The sequence below is a fragment of the Manis pentadactyla genome, chromosome Y (genome assembly GCF_030020395.1).
Source record: "Manis pentadactyla isolate mManPen7 chromosome Y, mManPen7.hap1, whole genome shotgun sequence".
NCBI classification, from domain to species: Eukaryota; Metazoa; Chordata; class Mammalia; order Pholidota; family Manidae; genus Manis; species Manis pentadactyla.
Genome location: NC_080039.1, coordinates 21,082,761 through 21,104,384, shown reverse-complemented (window position 1 = coordinate 21,104,384; position 21,624 = coordinate 21,082,761). Strand labels below are relative to the sequence as shown.

Here is a 21,624-nt window from a genome sequence, read left to right as displayed (position 1 = left end):
AAATAAAAGAATAGTGTAGTGACCTTTAGATAGTCATCTGTGTAGAAACCAAGAGTCTGACACCTACCTGACCTTTGCAAAATTTTCTGTCCGCAATAACTAAAAACCAAGCTTACCTAGAAACAAGTTAACTGCTAAGATCTGATGAATGATCTGGTGAAGATCAGTCTCTAAACTCTTGTAACCATGCTACGTGTCAATTAAATGATTAATATCTGAACTTTAAGTAATGAAAGAGTATATAATCAAGCTGCTTCTTTTAATTAAAGGCCAGGCTCATCTTTTGCTAGTGTCTGTGTCCTCATTTATTTTGGTTCATCACCAATGCTGTCCATCCTTCCGGGACTCCTGGACTCACTGGAGCTGGACTTCTGCATCTTGACCTTCTTGCTTTATTCATTTTCTTTCCTTTAAAAAGCATTTTATTGTGAAAAACAGCACACATAAACTAGTCTTGTGGTGGGCATTGTGATGTGCTGCCTAATCTCTGTCAGGACTTGGACCCAGCTGCTTGAGGGCAGCAGAAAGCCCTCAGCAGTGAGCCTGCTGTGTGGACACATCAGACAAAGAGAGGAGCTGTGTTCAAGGTGAAGACCTTTTTCCAAGAGCAGCTTTCATTCACTGGATGACCAGCATGGATCTGTAAAGACCAGTCCCTCAGCACCAAGTCAGGACGACCCTCAAGGACCACCCCAGCTCAAAACCCCCTACATTGCTGGCTGAGATATCCATTGAGACTTGCACTGCAGATCAGCTTCTTTCCCTATCCAATCCTGCTGCCTTCAATTACCTTCCACTGTTGATTCTAAGGATACTCCCAAATAAATCTTCTCTATGATAACCTCCATCTCTGAGGCTTCTTCCCAGGAATGTCAACTTGAGACAGGTGTATAAAGCATGTATGTGCTTTAAAGAATAATAAAAGAAGCAGTCCTGTACTCTCCATTCAACTAAAGATAGGGAATATTTTACAAGTACTTTGAAGCCCACTGTATACCCTGCTTTACTGCAACCAGAAGCCTGAAAGTGTACATTACTCTGAAATTTAAATTACGTTTTTTACCTGCCCCATAACTAGTCTTCAAGTAAAATAGCCAAGTGGCTCAATTCACCTGCCTGTGCTTTGCTACTGACCCTAAGGGTTACATATGCTCTGGGTGAGGAACAGGCAGCTGGATTAGGGAAGCCCTTACCATTACTTAGGGCCTTCTGAGGGGTCTGAACTGGGACCACTGTGGGGTGATCAGATTAGAGAAATAATACAAAAAATGAAACTATGCCAATGGATTATTTTTGCCAGCTTATACTGATTTTCCAATTACTACTTCACAGATAATTCTGAGTGATATAATGACCAGGCCATCTCAGCAGGAGAGATCCTTAGGCAACCAGATTTTAAGAAATAACTTTTATATTAGAATAGTTTTAGATTCGCAGAAAAAGTACCAAGATAGTACAGAGTTTTCCCATATCAAGTTTCCACATTATCAACATTTATTATGATGTATTTTTGACAATTAATAAACTAATATTGATTCATTGTTATTAAGTCCATACTTCAGCAGACTTCATCAGTTGTTTTCTAATGTTCTTTTTCTGTTCCAAGATCATATTTTGGAACAACAAGTACATTTTTATTTACTTAACCAGTACCCTCCTACAAATTGAATCACCCAACAAACTGCACAGACTCACCAGATGAATCATTTCCAGTGTGGGGAGCCCTGTGATGATTCTCAGTCTCACTGTGATAAAGGTCAGAAAGGGGATAAATGGTTAATTATTAGGAGAAAAGAACATTTGTAGGAGTAGTGCACACACAGTGATGTTTCCTTTGAAATTTTTGGCTATTAAGTATTTGGCATCAAAAGGAAAAGCATTATTAATCCAAGAAGGGAAACTGTCCTTGATGAAGAACAAACACTTTCTGGGAGACTTTCTACATGTGTGAACATAGATATTTGTATGATATCTGTCCTAATGCATTCTGTCATATGCTGTGTCCTTCAAACAAGTCGAAGACTCTGGACATTGAAAGCACTCTGCCTGTATTCAACTATTTGGCTCCATCATTTATTTGGGACAATTCCTTAATCCCTATGAGCCTTACTCTACTCATTATTAAAAAGGGGTTATAATATTAGGCTGAAATATGAGCTTGCCATTTTTATAGGTTATGAACAGTTGAATATCACCAATTTCCTATGTTAAACCTGACGAATTGTACTGACAAAGGTTTTGAGAATTTAACTGAGATAATAACAGTGAGGTATTTGGAACATTCCTTGTACTTAGTAAGTACACAATATATACCAGCAATGATTAATATGTACAATTTTTTCCTTCTCTGCAAGTTTTAATTACACAGTACAAATGTTGTCGGGCAGCTGCACCTGTGGAGGTCTCTCCCTGCTATTAGGTGAGACCTAAGTCTGATTGGAAGAGGCTTATTGACTCTGAGCAAAAACAGGTCAGACAAGTGTAGGTAAGGAAGGAATTCATTAAAGCAAGAGTAGCAGGGAATGGCAGCTGCCTTGCAGGCAGCAGAGAGCAAGAAAGAATGGAGGGAGGAGATGAGGCTCACTCAACTCCTGCTAGGCATGGGGCAGATCCTTGCCAACTCCTAAAGCCAGGTTCACCTGGTATACAATGACTACCCGAATCTGCATGGCATGGGAACTTAGCCCCTACCACCCCAGGATTAAGGGGTGCTGCAGAGCACTGGGTAGAGTGAGGTTATGTTCTGAGAACTTCAAAAAGGCAAAGAAAGGATATTTTCAGGCAGGCTACTAGAGAGCATGATCATACATCTACAGCCCTGTCCAGTCACTCAGGTTATGGAAAATTTCAAGCTCAAATCAGAAACCTTATTTCCCTTTCTCTTCTTGTCTGAAGTAGGACAGAAATAGTTAAGACTTGTGTTTAAGTCTAGAAAATAGAATGAAATAGTCCAGTAACAGAGAGACATAAGACCAGAAGTGGGCAGAGACAAAATGCAATAAGTCGAGCAGTGACAAGTCTTTAAGGCAAAAAGTACACACTTAAAGAAAGGGGAGTGCAGACAAGCTCAGAGAATAGGTGCACTTATGGGCTAAGGATTCTGTCTTTTAAGGCTTTCAAGAATGGGGCAAAGGGCAGGGGGGGTTGGGAGGTGTAATCTTGACACGTGGTCTCATGATGTCTCTCTTCAGCGAGAGACCTTATGTCACCACCCACTGTCAGTACTCTAGATATTCTGTAAGATAAATTTAACACAATGAACTTATTGACCAGTTCTTCTCCAAGATAGTGGTATGTCTCAAGCACTGAGAACATATCAATTAGGACTGCTTGCCCTGCCTTAAGATAGGTTGTTGGATGATTACCAAAGAATATGTTTAGAATCCTACTTCCTAAATCCCTTGTTTTAAAAATGGAATCTTAGCCTTAAGATGGAGTCCCTCCTGTTCTTACTATGCTGTTTGTATTTTGGCAGTTTACATCATAGGCAGGAAAAGTTAATCACGATGCTTGTTCCATGTCCTTGCCCTACCTCATAACTATTTAGAAAAACTACCATTGTCATGATTAGACACATGGATGGTGGACCACCTACACTACTGCCAGTCACATACACTATGAGAGGCAACAAAAGATTTCACTCACCAAAATCATCTTTTGCACATCCTGACCTCAACATTCTCAACATCCTCAACATTTGTTCTTTTAGATTTAGTATTGCATTACTAGTGTCCACTTAAACAATTCAAAGAGACTAGGGGAGAAATTCATCAAAAAAACAGATCGGTGAGGTGAAGATGGGACATATGAAGAACTGAACTTAAACTTCTTACTTGTCAAGACTGGATTGAGTCACCTCTTGCCAGGGATAGTCTCAACAGCTCTTCCATCACATGACTCTTTGAACTCACTGTATAAATAAATTTCTCGGAGGAGGAGCACATTTTCAGAGAGCCATTTGTGGTCATTCAGTTTTCTTCCTCTTCCAACTCCTGCATATAAGAAGAGTTTTCCTGCTTAATTAAATATTAATTAATATATATATCCTATACCCAATACCACACTACTTTTCTTCCTAGACATATACGTTTCCTTTGTAACATGACATCTTCTCCGTGCCCCAGCTACCAGGGACAAGTGTGTGAAGTTAGGTAACTAGGTTTCCAGAGTCCTCTCTGTTGTAAAGCAGAAAAAGCTTCAGACACCATGAAATCCTGTGTTCCTCTACTTAGTAGCTGAATGACCTTGGGCAAGTCACTTGATGTCCTTGTACCTCAGTTTTCCTTACTACAAATTAAATTAGGATGATAAAGTACCTATCTTATGGGCTTTTAATGTGAAAATACCTGTCGGGCACTCAATGAATGTCAATGTGCTTTTTTAAATGATGATGATGATGAAGGAAGTACTCAGGGGGCCACTTAAATTGATTTCCACCTGTATCTCTTAATTTTTCTGATTCTCAGGAGTGTCACTGGAAAGAACTTATTTGACAGCTATATTTAGCATTCAGTCATGTAAAGCAATGCTTGATGTGCTCATGGGAAGCTGGGTTTAGGGAATTTGTATTAAAGGGAGGACAGAAGGACATATAAAATAAGAAAGCCTTATAAGGGAGCAGGGAATGTGTTACACTTAAGTCTCTTAGGTCAAAGTCCAAAGTAGAAGATAGAAGATTCTGAATACAATGCGTGACTACACATGAGGCTACCCTGACTCAGTGTCAACACTGCAAGGCTGCTATATATGAGCTACATCTTTATGGGCTCAAAACACTTTGCTGTAGGAACTCCTTAAAGAGCTTTACAATAAAAAAGAAGAGGAGCCATTAATTGGTCACTGCGTTCTGGGAGCTCATAGTCAAGAACAGACATACAAGAGTGGGACATATAGATTGGACATAAATGATTGGATGTAAAGTATCCATTTACATGATGTGTGAATCAAAAGTGCAGTACTTTAGAAATGGAGCTCACAAGATAAATGCTGTAGAATTACAGAATGGATATTGGTCGTTGTGAAAGATACATATGAGCTTGCATTTGGAAGTGGCAGGGCTTGGGACAAATTCATTTTGGATTCTGGGACAATTTTAACTTGAGGCTTGCCCTATTTTAGATTTCCATGGGAGGTTGGATCACGCGAAAGGAATTGTGTCCCTCCAAAGGGTGTACTGAAGTCCTGACCTCCAGTGCCTGCGATTATGACCTTATTTGGAAGCAAGGTCTTTGCAGATGCAACCAAGTTAAGATGACGTCATTTGGGTAGGTTCTAATCCGGTATGATTGGTGTCCCTATAAGAGGAAAACGTCATGTTAAAGAGAGACACAGAGAAAACACCATTAACAATAGAGGCAGAGATTGGAGTGAAGCAGCTGTAAAACAAGAAACAAGGAACAGCCACTACTAGAAGCTAGGTCAGGACAAGAACGAATTCGACTCGGTCTTGGAGCCCAGCCCTGATGACACCTTGATTTCTAATTTCTAGCCTATAGACAATAGGAGAAAAACTTTGTTGCTTCAAGACACCCAGTTTGTGGTACTTTGCTTCGGCAGCCCGATGAAACTAATATGCTTGGGTATGCTGATGGTAAAAGAATGGTTGCTACCAGTTTATTAATAGTGTTTTTTTTTCTTCCGGCAGCTAGTCATGGCTTTTTTAACCCTTAAGTGTGGTTTTGTAAATAAGAGTTTCAGTCAATACTCTTAATAACAATATTACACTCTATTCTGTATTTGGCAAAGAGATTTCATTTAATAGAACTATTTTTTTTGCTTGTCATCCTTTCATCTCTCCATTTCCCGCTCCTACATTCCACTGCTTCTTCTCCCTGAGAGGTGACCAGCTATTCTAAGGTTTGAACCATTTTGATCTTGTAGCATTTCTGTGTAAGTTCATGCTGTTCTGACTGGAATTCCCAGGATGTGGGGTCTACACTCTGGTGTAGAAAGAAAAGGCAGTTCTGCGTTTGTGTTGTTTCACGTGTTTCTATATGCAAAACATTTCATTATTGTGGGTTCCCCCTAATTATGACACTTTAGGAGGTGTGGGTAAAATGGTAACATTTCCAAAATATGGCGCCTGGCTTTGGTACATCTGCATATCAACAGGCGTTCAGAGGAGGAAGGAAGTACGACTTTTGTGCATTTGCATCTTTCCTCAGGGGTGGAGAAGCTCATCTGCATATCAGTGGGTAATTACCTGGGCAAAGAGGGCTTATCTGGACCTGAGAGATGAGGGGGAGCGCCGGTTTTGCTGCTGATGGAGCAGGAGAGCAAGATGGGCCAGACTGCAGTTTTGTAAGCAATAAATGGGATTTTAAACGTTATTTCTCCCTTTGACTGATTTCAATTTTGAGAGGAGTTTTTCCCTGGGAATTCCTCTCCCTGGACTTACAGAGGAGTTCTTGGTTTTCTAAGATTTTCTCAATACTTTCACACAAAGAAAACACATGTAGCATGGTAGTCTTAGTCAGGTTTCACATAAATGAAGCCCACCCCAAGTTAGGAACCACATGTATTGCTTTCAGTCTTTGATGCTTTCGCGGGTCATTAACCTCAGAGTTTTCACTTTGTTACGGCCAGGTAAGCACACAAACCATGACTGTTTTTCTCTGGGGGACTGAGAATCGTCCTAAGCCCCAGAGATGCTTGAGTTTGAACCCTAATTTTTAATAGGCTGCCCCTTAGGAAGCCATTGCTCATTTTACTCGCAAGGTTTAATCACCACATCGTTATGCAAAAACTAAGGCCTTCCCGAGCGGGAAGTGCCCTGAATTTTGCCTGCAGTCCTGTTCTTCCCTTGTCAGGCTTCCTTTTCTGTCAACAACTTCCTGTTTCTTATCCCTCTGACATCTTGGGAGCTGGTTTCTCTTTGAAAATCTCACACGCTAATGCTGAACAGAGTGATAGGAATTGATTTTTGCTTGGGAGAAATCTTCTGGGGTGCTTCTTAACAGGAATTTTATAAAGGTGGTATACTGACTTCAGTGGTAGGAAGGACAGGCCTTAAAATTGGGGTAGATAGTTTTCTTCTGAGCAGCAGAGGCCAGATGATACAGTTTAGATGTATATCCTATTTCAGTCTTTTGGATTTAGGGGATAAAGGCAAAAAAAAAAGAGGCTTATATTTATAGTGCGCGTATGCATTTGTGCTGACAATGACACTGCAGTGAGAAGGCTCCAAAAGGCACAAGTGTTCCTAACATTCACGCCCCAGCAAAGAACACCAAACATCTCCTTTTCTTTTGGCATCTGCTTGGTTGCTCTCTATTTCCAAGGACTATTAAAAGAACCAATTTATGCATTTGGTTCAGGAATTCCAAAATAACCTAGAGTTCTCATAATTAGCAGACTACTTTTTTTCAGAGCAATTGTTAGGTGTATGCAAAGTAAAGGATTTTGTTAACCAGTCATTTTCAAAGTTACGGAAGGGAGAGGTATTGTGGACATAAATAATTGTGAGATTTCATGCAGAGTGCTAGAGATGCAAAGATAATACAAAATCTCTGTGAATAAGGAACTCAAAATATGGTACCAAGCTAATAAATGATTGTTGTATAACTTGAAAAGTAAAATCACAAAAGTTTGTACTTGTTAATGAGGCAGCATAGGAGAAAAAGGACCAATGCGGATTTGGCAGATTGGAGGAGATTTTGCAGAAGAGGAGATCCTCGAGTTGGGTATTGATGGATGAGTGTAAATTTAACATACAGATGGAAGGGGTTGGCAGCAGAAAGAGCAAGTCTGTACCAGAGCAAGGGGTGAAAAGCAGGAAGACATTTGAAAGCCATTTAGGAATGGTTGGAGCATAGGGTCATCTGGGGAGGCTGGGAACTGTGATGCTCACAGAAGGCAGGGGCCCAGCCCAACCACAGAGGACCTCTCCCCACCTCACTTAGGGGTCTGTGGGATAGGTAGAAACTTTCCAGGCTGTTAACTGAAATCTATGTGTTAGAAAAACTGGTTATTGGGTTTAAGAATGGTGATACTGGAGGGAGGTAGACTAATTAAGAGACTGTTTAATGCTATGGTAAAAGATGATAGTGTGAGGTAAGGACAGACATGAGCAGGAGAGGACAAGATAGAAATAGGAGATGTTGAAGAGAGAGAATTTAATAACTAGTTGAAAAACACTGACATTTAAAATGTAGAGGGAAGCAGAGAAAGAGAAGAAAAAAAAAAACATTTAGATAAAGCAGAAGAACTGTCCATGTGGAAAAAGCTGAACCAAGAAGAGGACTGGATTCCACAGCATCTGAGTCTCAGCTTGGCGTACAGGCAGAGCAGTCACTCAGTCATTCACTCATTCAACACACATTTTCAGGTGTCTATTGTGTGTCGGGCTCTGTCTAAGTTTTAAGGACACAGGCATGAATAAGAGAGATCAATCCTACTTTCCTGAAGCCTATAATCTAGTGGAGGGAAGAAAGAAAATACAGATAAACACAAAGATAAGCAAGATAATTTCATATAATTATAAATAATGAAAAGAAAAGAAAGCAGAGTCACGTGATAGAGCATGACTGAGGGGCTGGTGCTATTGCAGACCGGCTGATCAGGGAAGGCCTTGCCGAGGAGGAGGGGCAGCCACGGAAAGATCTGCGGCAGAGGTCTAGGCTGAGGAAACGAGGAGGGCAAGACCTTGAGGGGGAAACAAGCGTTGAGGCGAGAAGAAAGGCTGGCACGACCAGAGAGTAGGGTGCTAGAGGGGGTGAGCAGGATGAGATGGGCTGGAGAGGGAGATGAGGCCAAGTCATGCAGACCTTAAAGAGCCACGGTAAACTTTGGATTTCATTCTCAGCGCAGTGGGAAGCCATTGAAAGATTTTAAGTGTGAAACTGACATGACATGATTTATGTTTTCAGAAGTTCACTCTGGTTGCTGTGGAAGAATGGATTGTACTGGAAACTTGGAGACCATTTGAGCAGTGCTCCAGGTAAGAAATGATGGTGGCCTGGTCTTGGGGGTTTGGTGGCACAGATGAAGCAGACTGTGGGTACATTTTGGAAACAGAGTTAAGAGCATGTGCTGGAGGGTAGGGTTTTGGTAGAGTATCACTGGGTGCATGATGCAATTTACTAAGGTGGGGGAAGATGTGAGGAGCCAGGAAAGTCAAGAGATCTATTTTTTTTATCAGTTAACCTTACTACCTGGAGATGTCAATTGGCAGCTGAACATATGTGTCTGGAATTCAGGGGAAAATAAATAGTTGGAGGTCTATACATGAATTTAAAACAACAGGGCTGCACAGTTTTACTTGGGAGGGAATGAGGCCACAAAAGAAACAGGGTTCTAGGACTGCACCTGAGATACTTGAGTTGGAGGGAGGAAAGGACCCAGCAAGGGAAACTGAGAAGGAGCCTTCTGTGACATAGGTGGTGTGGGTAAAATTGTAATATTTCCAGAATGTCTCGTCTGGCTTTAAGCACATATGCATATCAACAGACGCTCAAGGGTGGAGAGAAGTATGGCTTTAGTGCATTTGTATCATTCCCGGGGAGGTGGAGAGAAGTTCATCTTTATGTCAGTGGGTAATTACCTAGGCAACTGAGGGCGTGTCTGAATCTGAGAGGTTCAAGAGAGGGAGCTGGCTTCCTTGCTGGCTTCCTTCTTCAGGAGCAAAGGAGAGAGACAGCCCTGGGCTGCAGTTTGTAAGAAATAAATGGGTTTTAAACTTCATTTCTCCCTATGACTGAGTTCGGTTTTAAGACGTATTTTTCCCCGGGATTTCTTCTCCCTGGACTTAAAGGTAGAAGCTAGGATGGTGTGGTGTCACTGAAGCCAAGAGAAGAAAGCTAATCAATGAGGGAGGAGTGATCATCTGGACCAAATATTGCAGAGAAGTGGCATAAAATTGAGGAACGATTTAACACCACTGGTAACTTTGACAAGAAGAGAGCCAGTGGAATGGAGGAATGGGAAACTCAGCTGGAGAGAATTGAGGAGGGAATGAGGTGTGGAAATAGAGGTTGTGCCTTTCAAGACATTTTACAGTGCAAGGAAGAAAAGACCTAAAACAATACTACTATTTATGGAGCACTATTCTGGGTCAGGCATTTTTGCATGGATTATTTAACATTCTACAACAACCTACAAAGTAGGTATTTTAATTTTCATTGTACAGGTAAATAAATGGAATATGGGAAAGGTAAGAAAAACTTCCTTAAATCCACATAACTAGGAGGGACAGAGATGGAATTCAAGCCCAGATCCATCTTTTCCCAAATCCTACTCCTTCCATTATGCCATATTCCCACTAGACTAACAGATCACCAATTGGACTGATTTTGTGGAGCAAAAAGAATTTCCTCTCAATTTCTGGCCAGAAATATTTTTTTTTCTTGAGACTTACACTATTACTGAAATTTCAGTAGTAGGGCTTTTTTAAAAACCCATTCTTGAAAGTTTGTCAGACATCTAATATTAATTAAAATATAGGTAACCACGTTCAAAAAGTAACACATAGGACCTTAATGTGGATTCTTCTGGTTTGTTTTTTTTTAGATTCATACATCGTGTTTTTTTTGTATCTTTAATCTACAATTACATGAAGAACATTATGTTTACTAGGTTCCCACTCCACCAAGACACCCCCACATACCTCTTCACAGTCACTGTCCATCAGTGTAGTAAAATGCTGTAAAATCACTACTTGTCTTCGCTGTGTTGTAGAGCACACCCCATACCCCCCCACACACACTATACATGATAATTGTAATGCCCCCTTTCCTTTTCCCACCTTTATCCCTCCCTTTCCACCCATCCTCCCCAGTCCCTTTCCCTTTGGTAACTGTTAGTCCATTCGTGAGTTCTTTGATTCTGCTGCTGTTTTGTTCATTCAGTTTTTCTTTGCTCTTATACTCCACATATGAGTGAAATCATTTGGTACTTGTCTTTCTCCACTGGCTTATTTCACTGAGCATAATACCCTCTAGCTGCATCCATGTTACAAATGTTAGTATTTGTTTTCTTCTCATGGCTGAATAATATTCCATTGTGTATATGTCACATCTTCTTTATCCACTCATCTACTGATGGACACTTAGGTTGCTTCCATTTCTTGGCTATTCTAAATAGTGCTGCAATATACATAGGGGTGCATCTGTCTTTTTGCAGCTTGGATTTTGTTTTCTTCAGGTAAATTGCTAGGAATGGAACTCCTTGGTCAAATGGTATTTCTATTTTATGCATTTTGATGAACCTCCATACTGCTTTCCACAGTGGTTGAAATAATTTACATTCCCACCAACAGTGTAGGAGGAATTCCCTTTCTCCACAACCTTGTCAACATTTGTGGATGTTTGTCTTCTGGATGTTGGCAATCATTACTGGTGTGAGGTGATATCTCATTGTGGTTTTAATTTGCAATTCTCTGATGACAAGCGATGTGGGGCATCTTTTAATGTGTCTGTTGGCCATCTGGATTTCTTCCTTAGTGAACTGTCCATTCAGCTCCTCTGCCCATTTTTTAATTGGATTATTTGCTTTTTGTTTGTTGAGGTGTGTGCTCCTTGTATATTTTGTATGTCAAACCTTTATCGGATCTGTCACTTATTAATATATTCTCCCATACTGTAGGATAACTTTTTGTTCTATTGATGGTGTTCTTTGCTGTACAGAAGCTTTTAAGCTTGATATAGTCCCACTTGTTCATTTTTGCTTTTGTTTCCCTTGCCCGGGGAGGGAATGCCATATGTTCAAAATGTCACACATGTTTATGTCTAAGATATTTTTCCTATGTTTTATTCTAAGAGTTTTATGATTTCATGACTTACATTAAGGTCTTTGACCCATTTCAAATTTACTTTCGTGTATGGAGTTAGACTGTTATCCAGTTTCATTCTCTTATATGTAGTTGTCCAGTTTGGCCAGCACCATCTTTTGAAGAGACTGTCATTTCCCCCATTATATGTCCATGAATCCTTTACCGAATATTAATTGACCATATATGTTTGGGTTAATGTTGGGAGTCTCTATTCTGTTCCATTGGTCTGTGGCTCTGTTCTTGTGCCAGTACCAAATTGTCTTGATTACTGTGAACTTGTAGTAGAGCTTCAAGTTGGGGAGTGAGAAACCCCCTACTGTATTCTTCTTTCTCAGGATTGCTTAGGCTATTAGGGGTCTCTGGTGGTTCCATATGAATTTATGAACTATTTTTTTAGTTCCTTGAAGAATGCTGTTGGTAATTTGATAGGGATTGAATTGAATCTGTATATTGCTTTGGGGAGGATGGCCATTTTGATGATATTAATTCTTCCTAGCCAGGAGTATGGGATGAGTTTCCATTTGCTAGTGTTCTCTTCAATTTATCTTAAGAGTGTACTGTAGTTTTCAGGGTATAGGTCTTTCAATTCCTTGGTTAGGTTTATTTCTAGATATTTTATTATTTTGAATGCTTTGTGAATGGAATTATTTTACTGATTTCTCTATTAGTTCATTGTTAGTGTATAGGAAAGTCACAGATTTTTGTGTGTTAATTTTGTTTCCTGCAACTTTGCTGAATTCTGAAATTAGTTCTAGTAGTTGTGGAGTGGAGTCTTTAGGGTTTTTATGTACAATATCATGTCATCTGCAATTAGTGACAGTTTGACTTCTCCTTCACCAATCTCGATTCCTTGTATTTCTTTCTTCTGTCTAATTGCCATGTCTAGGACCTACAGTACTATGTTAAATAACATTGAGGAGAGTGGGCATCCCTGTCTTGTTCCTGATCTCAGAGGAAAATCATTCAGCTTCTCGCTCTTGATTATGATGTTAGCTGTGGGTTTATCATATAAGACCTTTATAATGTTGAGGTACTTGCCCTCTATGCCCATTTTGTTGAGTTAATTTTTTGTTTTGATTGATTGTTTGGAGTCTCTCTTTTTTAAATTTTGATATCATTAATCTACAATTACAGAAAGAACATTATGTTTACTAGGTTCATCCTTCACCAAGTACCTCCCATATACCCCTTCACAGTCACTGTCCATCTGCATAGTAAGATGCGGTAAAATCACTACTTGTCTTCTCTGTGTTGTGCAGCCCTCTCCGTGCCCCCCAACATAGTATACATGCTAATCATAACACCCTCTTTCTTATTCCCCACTAAGATCTTATCCCTCCCTTCCCACCCATCCTCCGCAGTCCCTTTCCCTTTGGTAACTGTTAGTCCATTCTTGGGTTCTGTGATTCTGCTGCTGTTTTGTGCCTTCAGTTTTCCTTTGTTCTTGTACTCCACATATGAGTGAAATCATTTGGTACTTGTCTGTCTCTGCTTGGCTTATTTCACTGAGCATAATACCCTCTAGCTCCATCTATGTTGATGCGAATGGTAGGATCTGTCTTTTTCTAATGGCTGCATAATGTTCCATTGTGTATATGTACCACATCTTCTTTATCCGTTCATCTACTGATGGACATTAAGTTGCTTCCATACTTTGGTTATTTTATCATCAATGTTCATCAGGGATATTGGGCTGTAGTTTTCTTTTTTGGTGGGGTCTTTCCCTGGTTTTGTGATGTTGGCTTATAGAATGAGTTTGGGGTTATTCCTTCCTCTTCTGTTTTTTGGAAAACTTTAAGGAGAATGGATATTATGTCTTCTCTGTATGTCTGATAAAATTCTGAGGTAAATCAATCTGGCCCAGGGGTTTTTGTTCTTGGGTAGGTTTTTTATTACTGCTTTCAGTTTCGTTGGTGGTAATTGGTCTGTTTACATTTTCTGTTTCTTTCTGGGTCGGTCTTGAAAGGTTGTATTTTTCTAGAAAGTTGTCCATTTCTCCTAGGTTTCCCAGACTGTCAGCATAGAGGTTTTCATAGTACTCTCTAATAATTCTTTGTATTTCTGTGGGGTCTGTCATGATTTTTCCTTTCTCGTTTCTGATTATGTTGTTGGGTGTTGATTCTCTTTTTCTCTTAATAAGCCTGGCTAGAGGCTTATCTATTTTGTTTATTTTCTTGAAGAATCAGCTCTTGGTTTCATTGCTTTTTCCTATTGTTTTATTCTTCTCAATTTTATTTATTTCTTCTCTGATCTTTATTATGTCCCTCTTTCTGCTAACCTTAGGCCTCATTTGTTCTTATTTTTGCAATTTCAATAATTGTAACATTAGACTATTCTTTGGGATTATTTTTTCTTCTTTAAATATGCCTGGATTGCTATATACTTTCCTTTTGAGACTGCTTTTGCTGTGTCCCACAGAAGTTGGGGCTTTGTGTTGTTGTCATTTGATTCCATATATTGATGGATCTCCATTTTAATTTGGTCATTGATCCATTGATTATTCTGGAGCATGTTGTTAAGCCTCCATGTGTTTGTGGGCCTTTTTGCTTTCTTTGTACAATTCAGTTCTACTTTTATTCCTTTGTGGTCTAAAAAGTTGATTGGTAGGATTTCAATCTTTTGGAATTTACTGAGGCTCTTTTTGTGGCCTAGTATGTGTTTTTTTCTGGAGAATGTTCCATGTGCACTTGAGAAGAATGTGTGTACTGTTGCTTTTGGATGTAGAGTTCTGTAGATGTCTATAAGGTCCATCAGTTCTAGTGTGTTGTTCAGTGCCTCTGTGTCCTTACTTATTTTCTGTCTGGTGGATCTATCCTTTGGGATGAGTGGTGTGTTAAAGTCTCCCAGAGTGAATGCATTGCATTCTATTTCCTCCTTTGATTCTGTTAGTATTTGTTTCACATATGTTGGTGCTCCTGTATTGGGTGCATATATATTTATAACGGTTATATCCTCTTGTTGGACTGACCCCTTTATCATTATGTAATGTTCTTCTTTATCTCTTGTTACTTTCTTTATTTTGAAGTCTATTTTGTGTGATACTAGTATTGCAACAACTGCTTTTTTCTCTCTGTTGTTTGCATGAAATATCTTTTTCCATCCCTTGACTTTAAGTCTGTGCATGTCTTTGGGTTTGAGGTGAGTCTCTTGTAAGCAGCACATGGATGGGTCTTGCTTTTTTATCCATTCTATTACTCTGTGTCTTTTGATTGGTGCATTCAGTCCATTTACATTTAGGGTGATTATTGAAAAGTATGTACTTATTGCCATTGCAGGCTTTAAGTTTGTGGTTACCAAAGGTTCAAGGTTAGCTTCTTTACTCTCTTACTGTATAACTTAACTCACTTATTGAGCTATTATAAACACGGTCTGATGATTCTTTATTTCTCTCCCTTCTTATTCCTCTTCCTCCCTTCTTCATATGTTGGGTGTTTTGTTCTGTGCTCTTTTTAGGACTGCTCCCATCTAGGGCAGTCCCTGTAAGATGCCCTGTAGAGGTGGTTTGGGGGAGGCAAATTCCCTCAACTTTTCCTTGTCTGGAAATAGGTGAATCTCTCCTTCATATTTAAATGATAATCATGCCTGGCTACAGTGTTCTTCATTCAGTGCCTTTCTATTTCATTGCATTAAATATATCATGCCATTCTCTTCTGGCCTATAAGGTTTCTGTTTAGAAGTCTGATGATAGCCTGATGGGTTTTCCTTTGTAGGTGACCTTTTTTCTCTCTCTGGCTGCCTTTAATACTCTGTCCTTGTCTTTGATCTTTGCCACTTTAATTATTATGTACCTTGGTGTTGTCCTCTTTGGGTCCTTTCTGTTGGGAGTTCTGTGTGCTTCTGTGGTCTGAGCAACTATTTCCTCTCCCAGTTTGGGAAAGTTTTCAGTAATTATTTCTTCAAAGGCATGTTCTATCCCCTTTTCTCTCTCTTCTTCGTCTGGTACCCCTATAATATGGATATTGTTCCTTTTGGATTAGTCACACAGTTCTCTTAATATTGTCTCATTTCTGGAGATCCATTTATCTCTTTCTGCATCAGCTTCTATGCATTCCTGTTCTCTGGTTTCTATTTGATTAATGGCCTCTTGCATCCTGTCTATTCTGCTCTTAAGTCCTTCCAGAGATTCTTTCATTTCTGTAGTCTCCCTCTGTACTTGTTTTTTTAGCTCTTGTATATTTCTATGCAGATCCATCAGCATGCTTATGATTTTTCTTTTGAATTCTTTTTCAGGGTGACTGGTTAGGTCTGTCTCTGCAGATCCTCTCTCAGGGGTTGTCTGGACTATTTTGGACTGGACTAAATTTTTCTGCCTTTTCATAGTGGTAGCAGTACTTGTAGGCAGGTTATGGATGTGTCAACTGGGAGAATAAAGTCCTTTCCTGCTTGCTGGATTCCTTAAACTTATGCGCTGCCTGTGTCAGTTACCCACACTCCTGGAGTGTCCACTGGGTTAATCGCCTAAGCTGCTGTGGGCGGGGTCACCGTCAGAGCAGCACAGAGCCTGCGGGGAGTGGCTGGCCTGACTCATATTCTCCTGTGGAATCGGTGCCCCTGCCAGGCAGCTGTGTGCCTGCAGCACCATTTGGGTCTGGCCTGGGCAGCTGTGTGCCAGGCTGAGATTCTGGGCAGCTGCTTGGGGTACGGTTGTTCCTGGGCTGTTCCTTCTCCACCGCAGCCAGCTCCCTCGGGCCACTCCCAAGACCCTCTGGCACCACTGCAGATGTCTGTGGGCCACACCCATGCCCCTCTGGCACCGCTGCCACTGGTGATGCTCTTGCAGGCTGCTCCTGGTCCCCTATGGCGTTGCCACTGTGGGCTTGTGTGGGTCGCTCTGTCACCACCACCGCTGGCTCACGTTGGTTGGCCATGAGCTGCTCAGTCACTGCCACTCTGGGTTCGTGCAGGCCGCTCCCAAGCGCGTATGGCACTGCTGCCCCTGCATCCTTTGCTACTTTCCCACTAGTGGGCTGGTGTGTCGGTGACTGTGCCAGTTAGGGGAACTACAGGCAGGCTTCTTATAGCCATGAGGTGCTTCAGAGCTGTGCTGCCACCCAAGGGTTTAGGTCACCTAGAGTTCCCCAAGATTTCTAGGTGCTGGGCTCAGTGTGCCGGTACAACTTCATCCAACTGTGAGGTCCCTGTCCTTTTAAGACTGGCAAAAAGCACTCGCTTTTCTTTTGTTCCAGGGATGCGCCTGTTGTGGAGACCTGCTCACAGGTTTTGCTTTTCCATTCCTCGAATATCCAGCACCCGGTGCATCATGTGTCTGAGCTCCTGGTGCGGATTTCTAGAGCTGCTTGTTTAGCAGCCCTGGGCTTTCTCTCCCTCCCTGCTCTGATTCCTTTCTTCACTCTGGGACCTGGGGTGGGGGAGCGTTTGGGTCCCACTTTGCTGTGGATTGTATCTTACCCCATTCATGTGGTGGTGTGTTCTCATAGATATAGATGTATCCTGGATGCTGTACTGTACCCACTGGTGTCTCTTTTAGGAATGGGTGTATTTGTTGTATTTTCAAAAATATATATGTTTTTGGGAGGAGATTTCCACTGAGCTACTCATGCCGCCATCTTGGCTCCCTCCTCTGCCATTTTGGTTTAATGGGTGTTCCACAATAACTTCTGGAGACGCAGTTGGGAATTCACATAAGGGGTTCATGATACTGATCGAGAAACCACAACCTGAGAAATGAAACAGAAACTCCCTTTGTACAACCAGCTCAGTTGTACAACTCATGGGTATTTGACCTAAAGGCCCTACAGTTTAGCTCATTGTAAATCAAGATGACATCTTCTAATCTCCTGCCCTGAAAGCAATTAATCTGAACCCCACGACAGACTCTTGCCAATGAACTTTCAATGGTTTCTAGGGAAGGAGATATTCCAGTCAATTGACCACCATATTCAGGCAAATCCTCATGGTGGTACTGGAAGAGCCCAAACTCTCCCAGAACAGAAGAGCTCACTTATGCTACAAGAATATTTTAAAATCTCTCCTCCATGGCCCTCCCCACAGAGCAGCTTTCCTTTATGTAATGAAAAGGTTAGTGGACGGGAACTGTGGAGACCTGGTTCTAGTTCTAGCTTTGATAACTTAAGCCATATTTATAGATCGTTGAGTTCAAAATAGGCCCTCAGTGACTCTGAAACGAAGTGCTATTGTTTTTATAAGCCATTGCCCTATTTTATGTTATCACTTAGATTATAAATAAAGTTCTACTTCTTGGTCTGGTTTTATAATAAGGTGTGAAGGTTTTAACAATGCCTTGGAAATGAGTTTTGATGACAGGTGTCATTTTTACTTTCAGGTATTTCTAATTTGGGATGTTTCTTAGCTATACAGTTTCCATGCTCCCTATTGTTAGAATCCAGTGATAGTAAGTCCAACAAAACCAGGATGATTACCTGACACTAATACTCAGACTTTAGGAGAGTTAGGAGCTCTCTGAGAGACTCTCATTCTGAAATGGGCTGTAGTGTTGCTCCTACAGGAGGTGTCGAAGGATAAGGACAGCTCTGGGCTTGAAATTGACTGGGAAATTGCTCAACATCCCAAATACCCTTTAACGTTTTATTGAAAGCACATGTATTTGCCATTAGTATGACATCACAGGGCATCTTTAAAATGGGAATGAAAATTACAGGAGAAATTAACTGCTTAGTACTCTGACAAACTCAAACACAACATAGAAAAGTTCTGGGGCAGCAGTAAATTTTTTCTTCAGCCCAAGGAGTCAGGTGCTCTGAAACAATCTGGGAAGATTCCAAAGTAACTATGTGTTCCCAGAGAGCAGATTGTTGATAGAGAAAGTAACCAAGCACACACAAAACCATAAGAGCTGAGTATCATGATACTTTTTTGTTCTACCTGTAACACTCAACACATTCAAAACATCTCCATTAAGCAGGGTGAAGGTATTTTCACAGAAGTTAAATGGTGAGTCAAAGTTCATTTGGTCAGGATGGGAAAGAATGGAACCTGCTGTTTTTCCTCACTTACCACCAAATAAATTGTGTGGCTTTCACAAGGGAAGTAAAAAGAGGTTTGATTACCTGTCTTACCCACCTCCAGGTGCTGGTCAGAGTCAGAGTATCAGGACATCAGGCTTCTAAAACCTCTATCTCAAATTATCAAGATTTTAATTATGCAGTTTCTCACCTGGACTTACCTCTGGTGTTCACCACCTCCTATATTTCCTAAACCCTATCCCCCAATTTTTCATATTTCCCTCATTGTTGCCATCCTCTTCCAACTGCAAATCTGAAAAAAAATTTCTCACACTGAAGTCAAAACAACCTCTTCATAACCCAGCTCTGCCTGTGCCTCAGTCTGTGCTTTCCACCACTCTGAAGTTGACCTATCCTTCTGAACCTTCCTAAGGGTATCTGTGTTTTGTGTCCATCCCTCTTGTATTTCCAATTCTAATTAGACCTGTTACATAACAAGTACCATCTAGTACCTTTTTTTCTATTTTCTTGCTGTCTTTAATATCACTTTCCATATCTACAGTAAGCAATCCCTTCTTCACAACTAGGATCATCATCTTGGATTTTATAAAATATCTGAAGTCTACCCAAATAGGCACTTCCCAGAAAGGATCAACTTTTCTTTCTCTTTTCATAAAGATGCTCCTTGCACCGCTGGAACTTGGGTAGACTGATATGGTACATTCCCTGTTAAGACATTTTGTCTGGAGAGTACTGCATATATGGTCCTACATTGTAACTGAGGCAGAAATTGTGTTTTGGGTATTTCGTTTGCTCCTCACAATAATCCAATGATGTACGTCCTACTATTTTCTACAAAGAAAATACACCAGAGGACTTTAGCTAGAAAGTACAAGAGCCAAGTTGCCAAGCAGCTTTATCTCAAGCCAGAATCCATTTGCTTGAACTCTTCTTAAACACTCAACTGCTACACTCTCAGAGCACCAAAGTAAATACCAATAAAAAGCTCTAACTCAGAGCCTAAGAGCCACATGTGAGACAAAGTATTAAAACAAATTTCACAATATATTTGCCTTGCCAAATACTCCTTGTTTTAGTAATCTTGGCTGTACAAGTTAGGTGTGCCTAAGGAGAAAGGCTCGACATCTAAACGGTTTTTAGTGGCCCAGAGGAAATGTCACTGGTAGAGCTAGTGAGCTCTACTTTTGATCATGAGATAGAAAGTGTGTGGCATGGTATAGAAAACAGGATGAGCCAGGGAAGACAGGAAGTGTGTGGAAAAGTGAGATGACTGCAGTTTTAAGCAGAGATCATTATCATGGATAAAAATACCTTTCTAGTGGATCATTATCCCTTTCTCTGCAGGTACACCTATTGATATAAACTGCCAAGAATGTGTTTCTGTAATTAATTCCTCACTTTTTCTTATTACCAGAATTTTAAATAGTTTAAAAACCTCGAAATACTCTTGGAGCAATATCTGCAAGAAATTAGCAGGTCCCTTGGTTGTCATGGAGACATTTCTAGGGACAGAACAGACTCTAGCATTTAAATTGAATTCTTATGATAAATCACCAGGCATTCTTAGGGCAATTAGTATGAAACAGAAGATTGGAAGTTACCTTTGGATCTCTACTGTGGTGACAACTAATCTTTAGTGTTTAGGACTCAAAACCTTTTTCTATATGCTCCTGAAACTACAAGACTGATATATTTGGTTCCAGGGAGCTGGGAAGAATCTAAATTTACTTGACTGTTGTAGCTATGATCTCAAATTTTCTGGGAGAGGACACAAGGAAGAAATATATGGACAAATATTATAAATAAAACCTTTGTGAGGGTGGGGCGGAAGATGGCGGCGTGAGTAGAGCAGCGGAAATCTCCTCCCAAAACAACATATATCTATGAAAATATAACAAAGACAACCCTTCCTAGAATAAAGACCAGAGGACACAGGACAATATCCAGACCACATCCACACCTGAGAGAACCCAGCGCCTCGCGAAGGGGGTAAGATACAAGCCCTGGCCCCGCGGGAGCCAAGCGCCCCTCCCCTCAGCTCCCGGCGGGAGAAGAGCAGGCAGAGCGGGAGGGAGACGGAGCCCAGGGCTGCCGAACACCCAGCCCAAGCTATCCGGGCCAGAGTGCAGGGCCCTCGATACTGGGAAAACAGGGCAGCAAGAACAGTGAGCAGGCACTGGAGGCTGGGCGACAGAGGATATAAGAAAAGCGCGCGACCATTTTTTTTTTTTGCTTTTTTGCTGCTTTGTATTGGCGAGCGCTTTTTGGAAGTCTTAAAGGGACAGGGACCCCAATGTTAGGGAAACAGGGCAGAAAGACCGGTGAGGAGAGGCCTGAGGCTGGCACCGGAGAATAAAGAAAAACGAACGACCACCTTTTTTTTTTTAATTAAAAATTTTTTTTTTTTTTTTTTAATTAAAAATTTTTTTTTTCTTGTTTTTTTTTGTGGTCGATGTTTTGTTTTGGTGGGTGCTTTTTGGAAGTCTTAAAGGGGCAGGGCGGGCCACTTAATCCAGAGGTAGGGAATCCGGGATCTCTGGGCACCCTAAACCCTGGGCTGCAGGGAGCAGGGAGGCCCCTTACGGAGATAAATAGCCTCCCAGCAGCTCCTGCTCCAACGCGACTCCACCATTTTGGAGTAGCTGCCCGAGCCAGGCCACGCACACAGCAACAACGGAGATTAACTCCATAGCAGCCGGGCAGGAAGCAGAAACCCTGTCTGCGCGCAGCTGTGCAGCACAAGCCACTAGAGGCCGCTGTTCTCCCAGGAGAGGAGGGCCACAAACCAACAAGAAAGGAAGTCCTTCCAGCCGTCACTCGTCCCAGTTCTGCAGACTATTCCTATCACCATGAAAAGGCAAAGCTACAGGCAGACAAAGATCACAGAGACAA

The 21,624-nt window shown here is 41.1% G+C and overlaps 1 protein-coding gene across 1 annotated transcript in view; it reads right to left on the bottom strand.

Annotated features, from left to right (window-relative positions):
- Positions 1–19,307, bottom strand: part of LOC130682205 (transcription initiation factor TFIID subunit 1-like) — a 144,453-nt gene extending 125,146 nt beyond the window's left edge. Inside the window, exons 1-2 of the mRNA XM_057496335.1 lie at positions 19,224–19,307; positions 16,410–16,749 (exon numbers count right to left, since the gene is read on the bottom strand). Of these exons, the coding sequence (XP_057352318.1) occupies positions 16,410–16,749; positions 19,224–19,307 (424 nt within the window). The remainder of the gene's footprint in view (positions 1–16,409; positions 16,750–19,223) is intronic.
- Between the last annotated feature and the right edge of the window lie 2,317 nt (positions 19,308–21,624).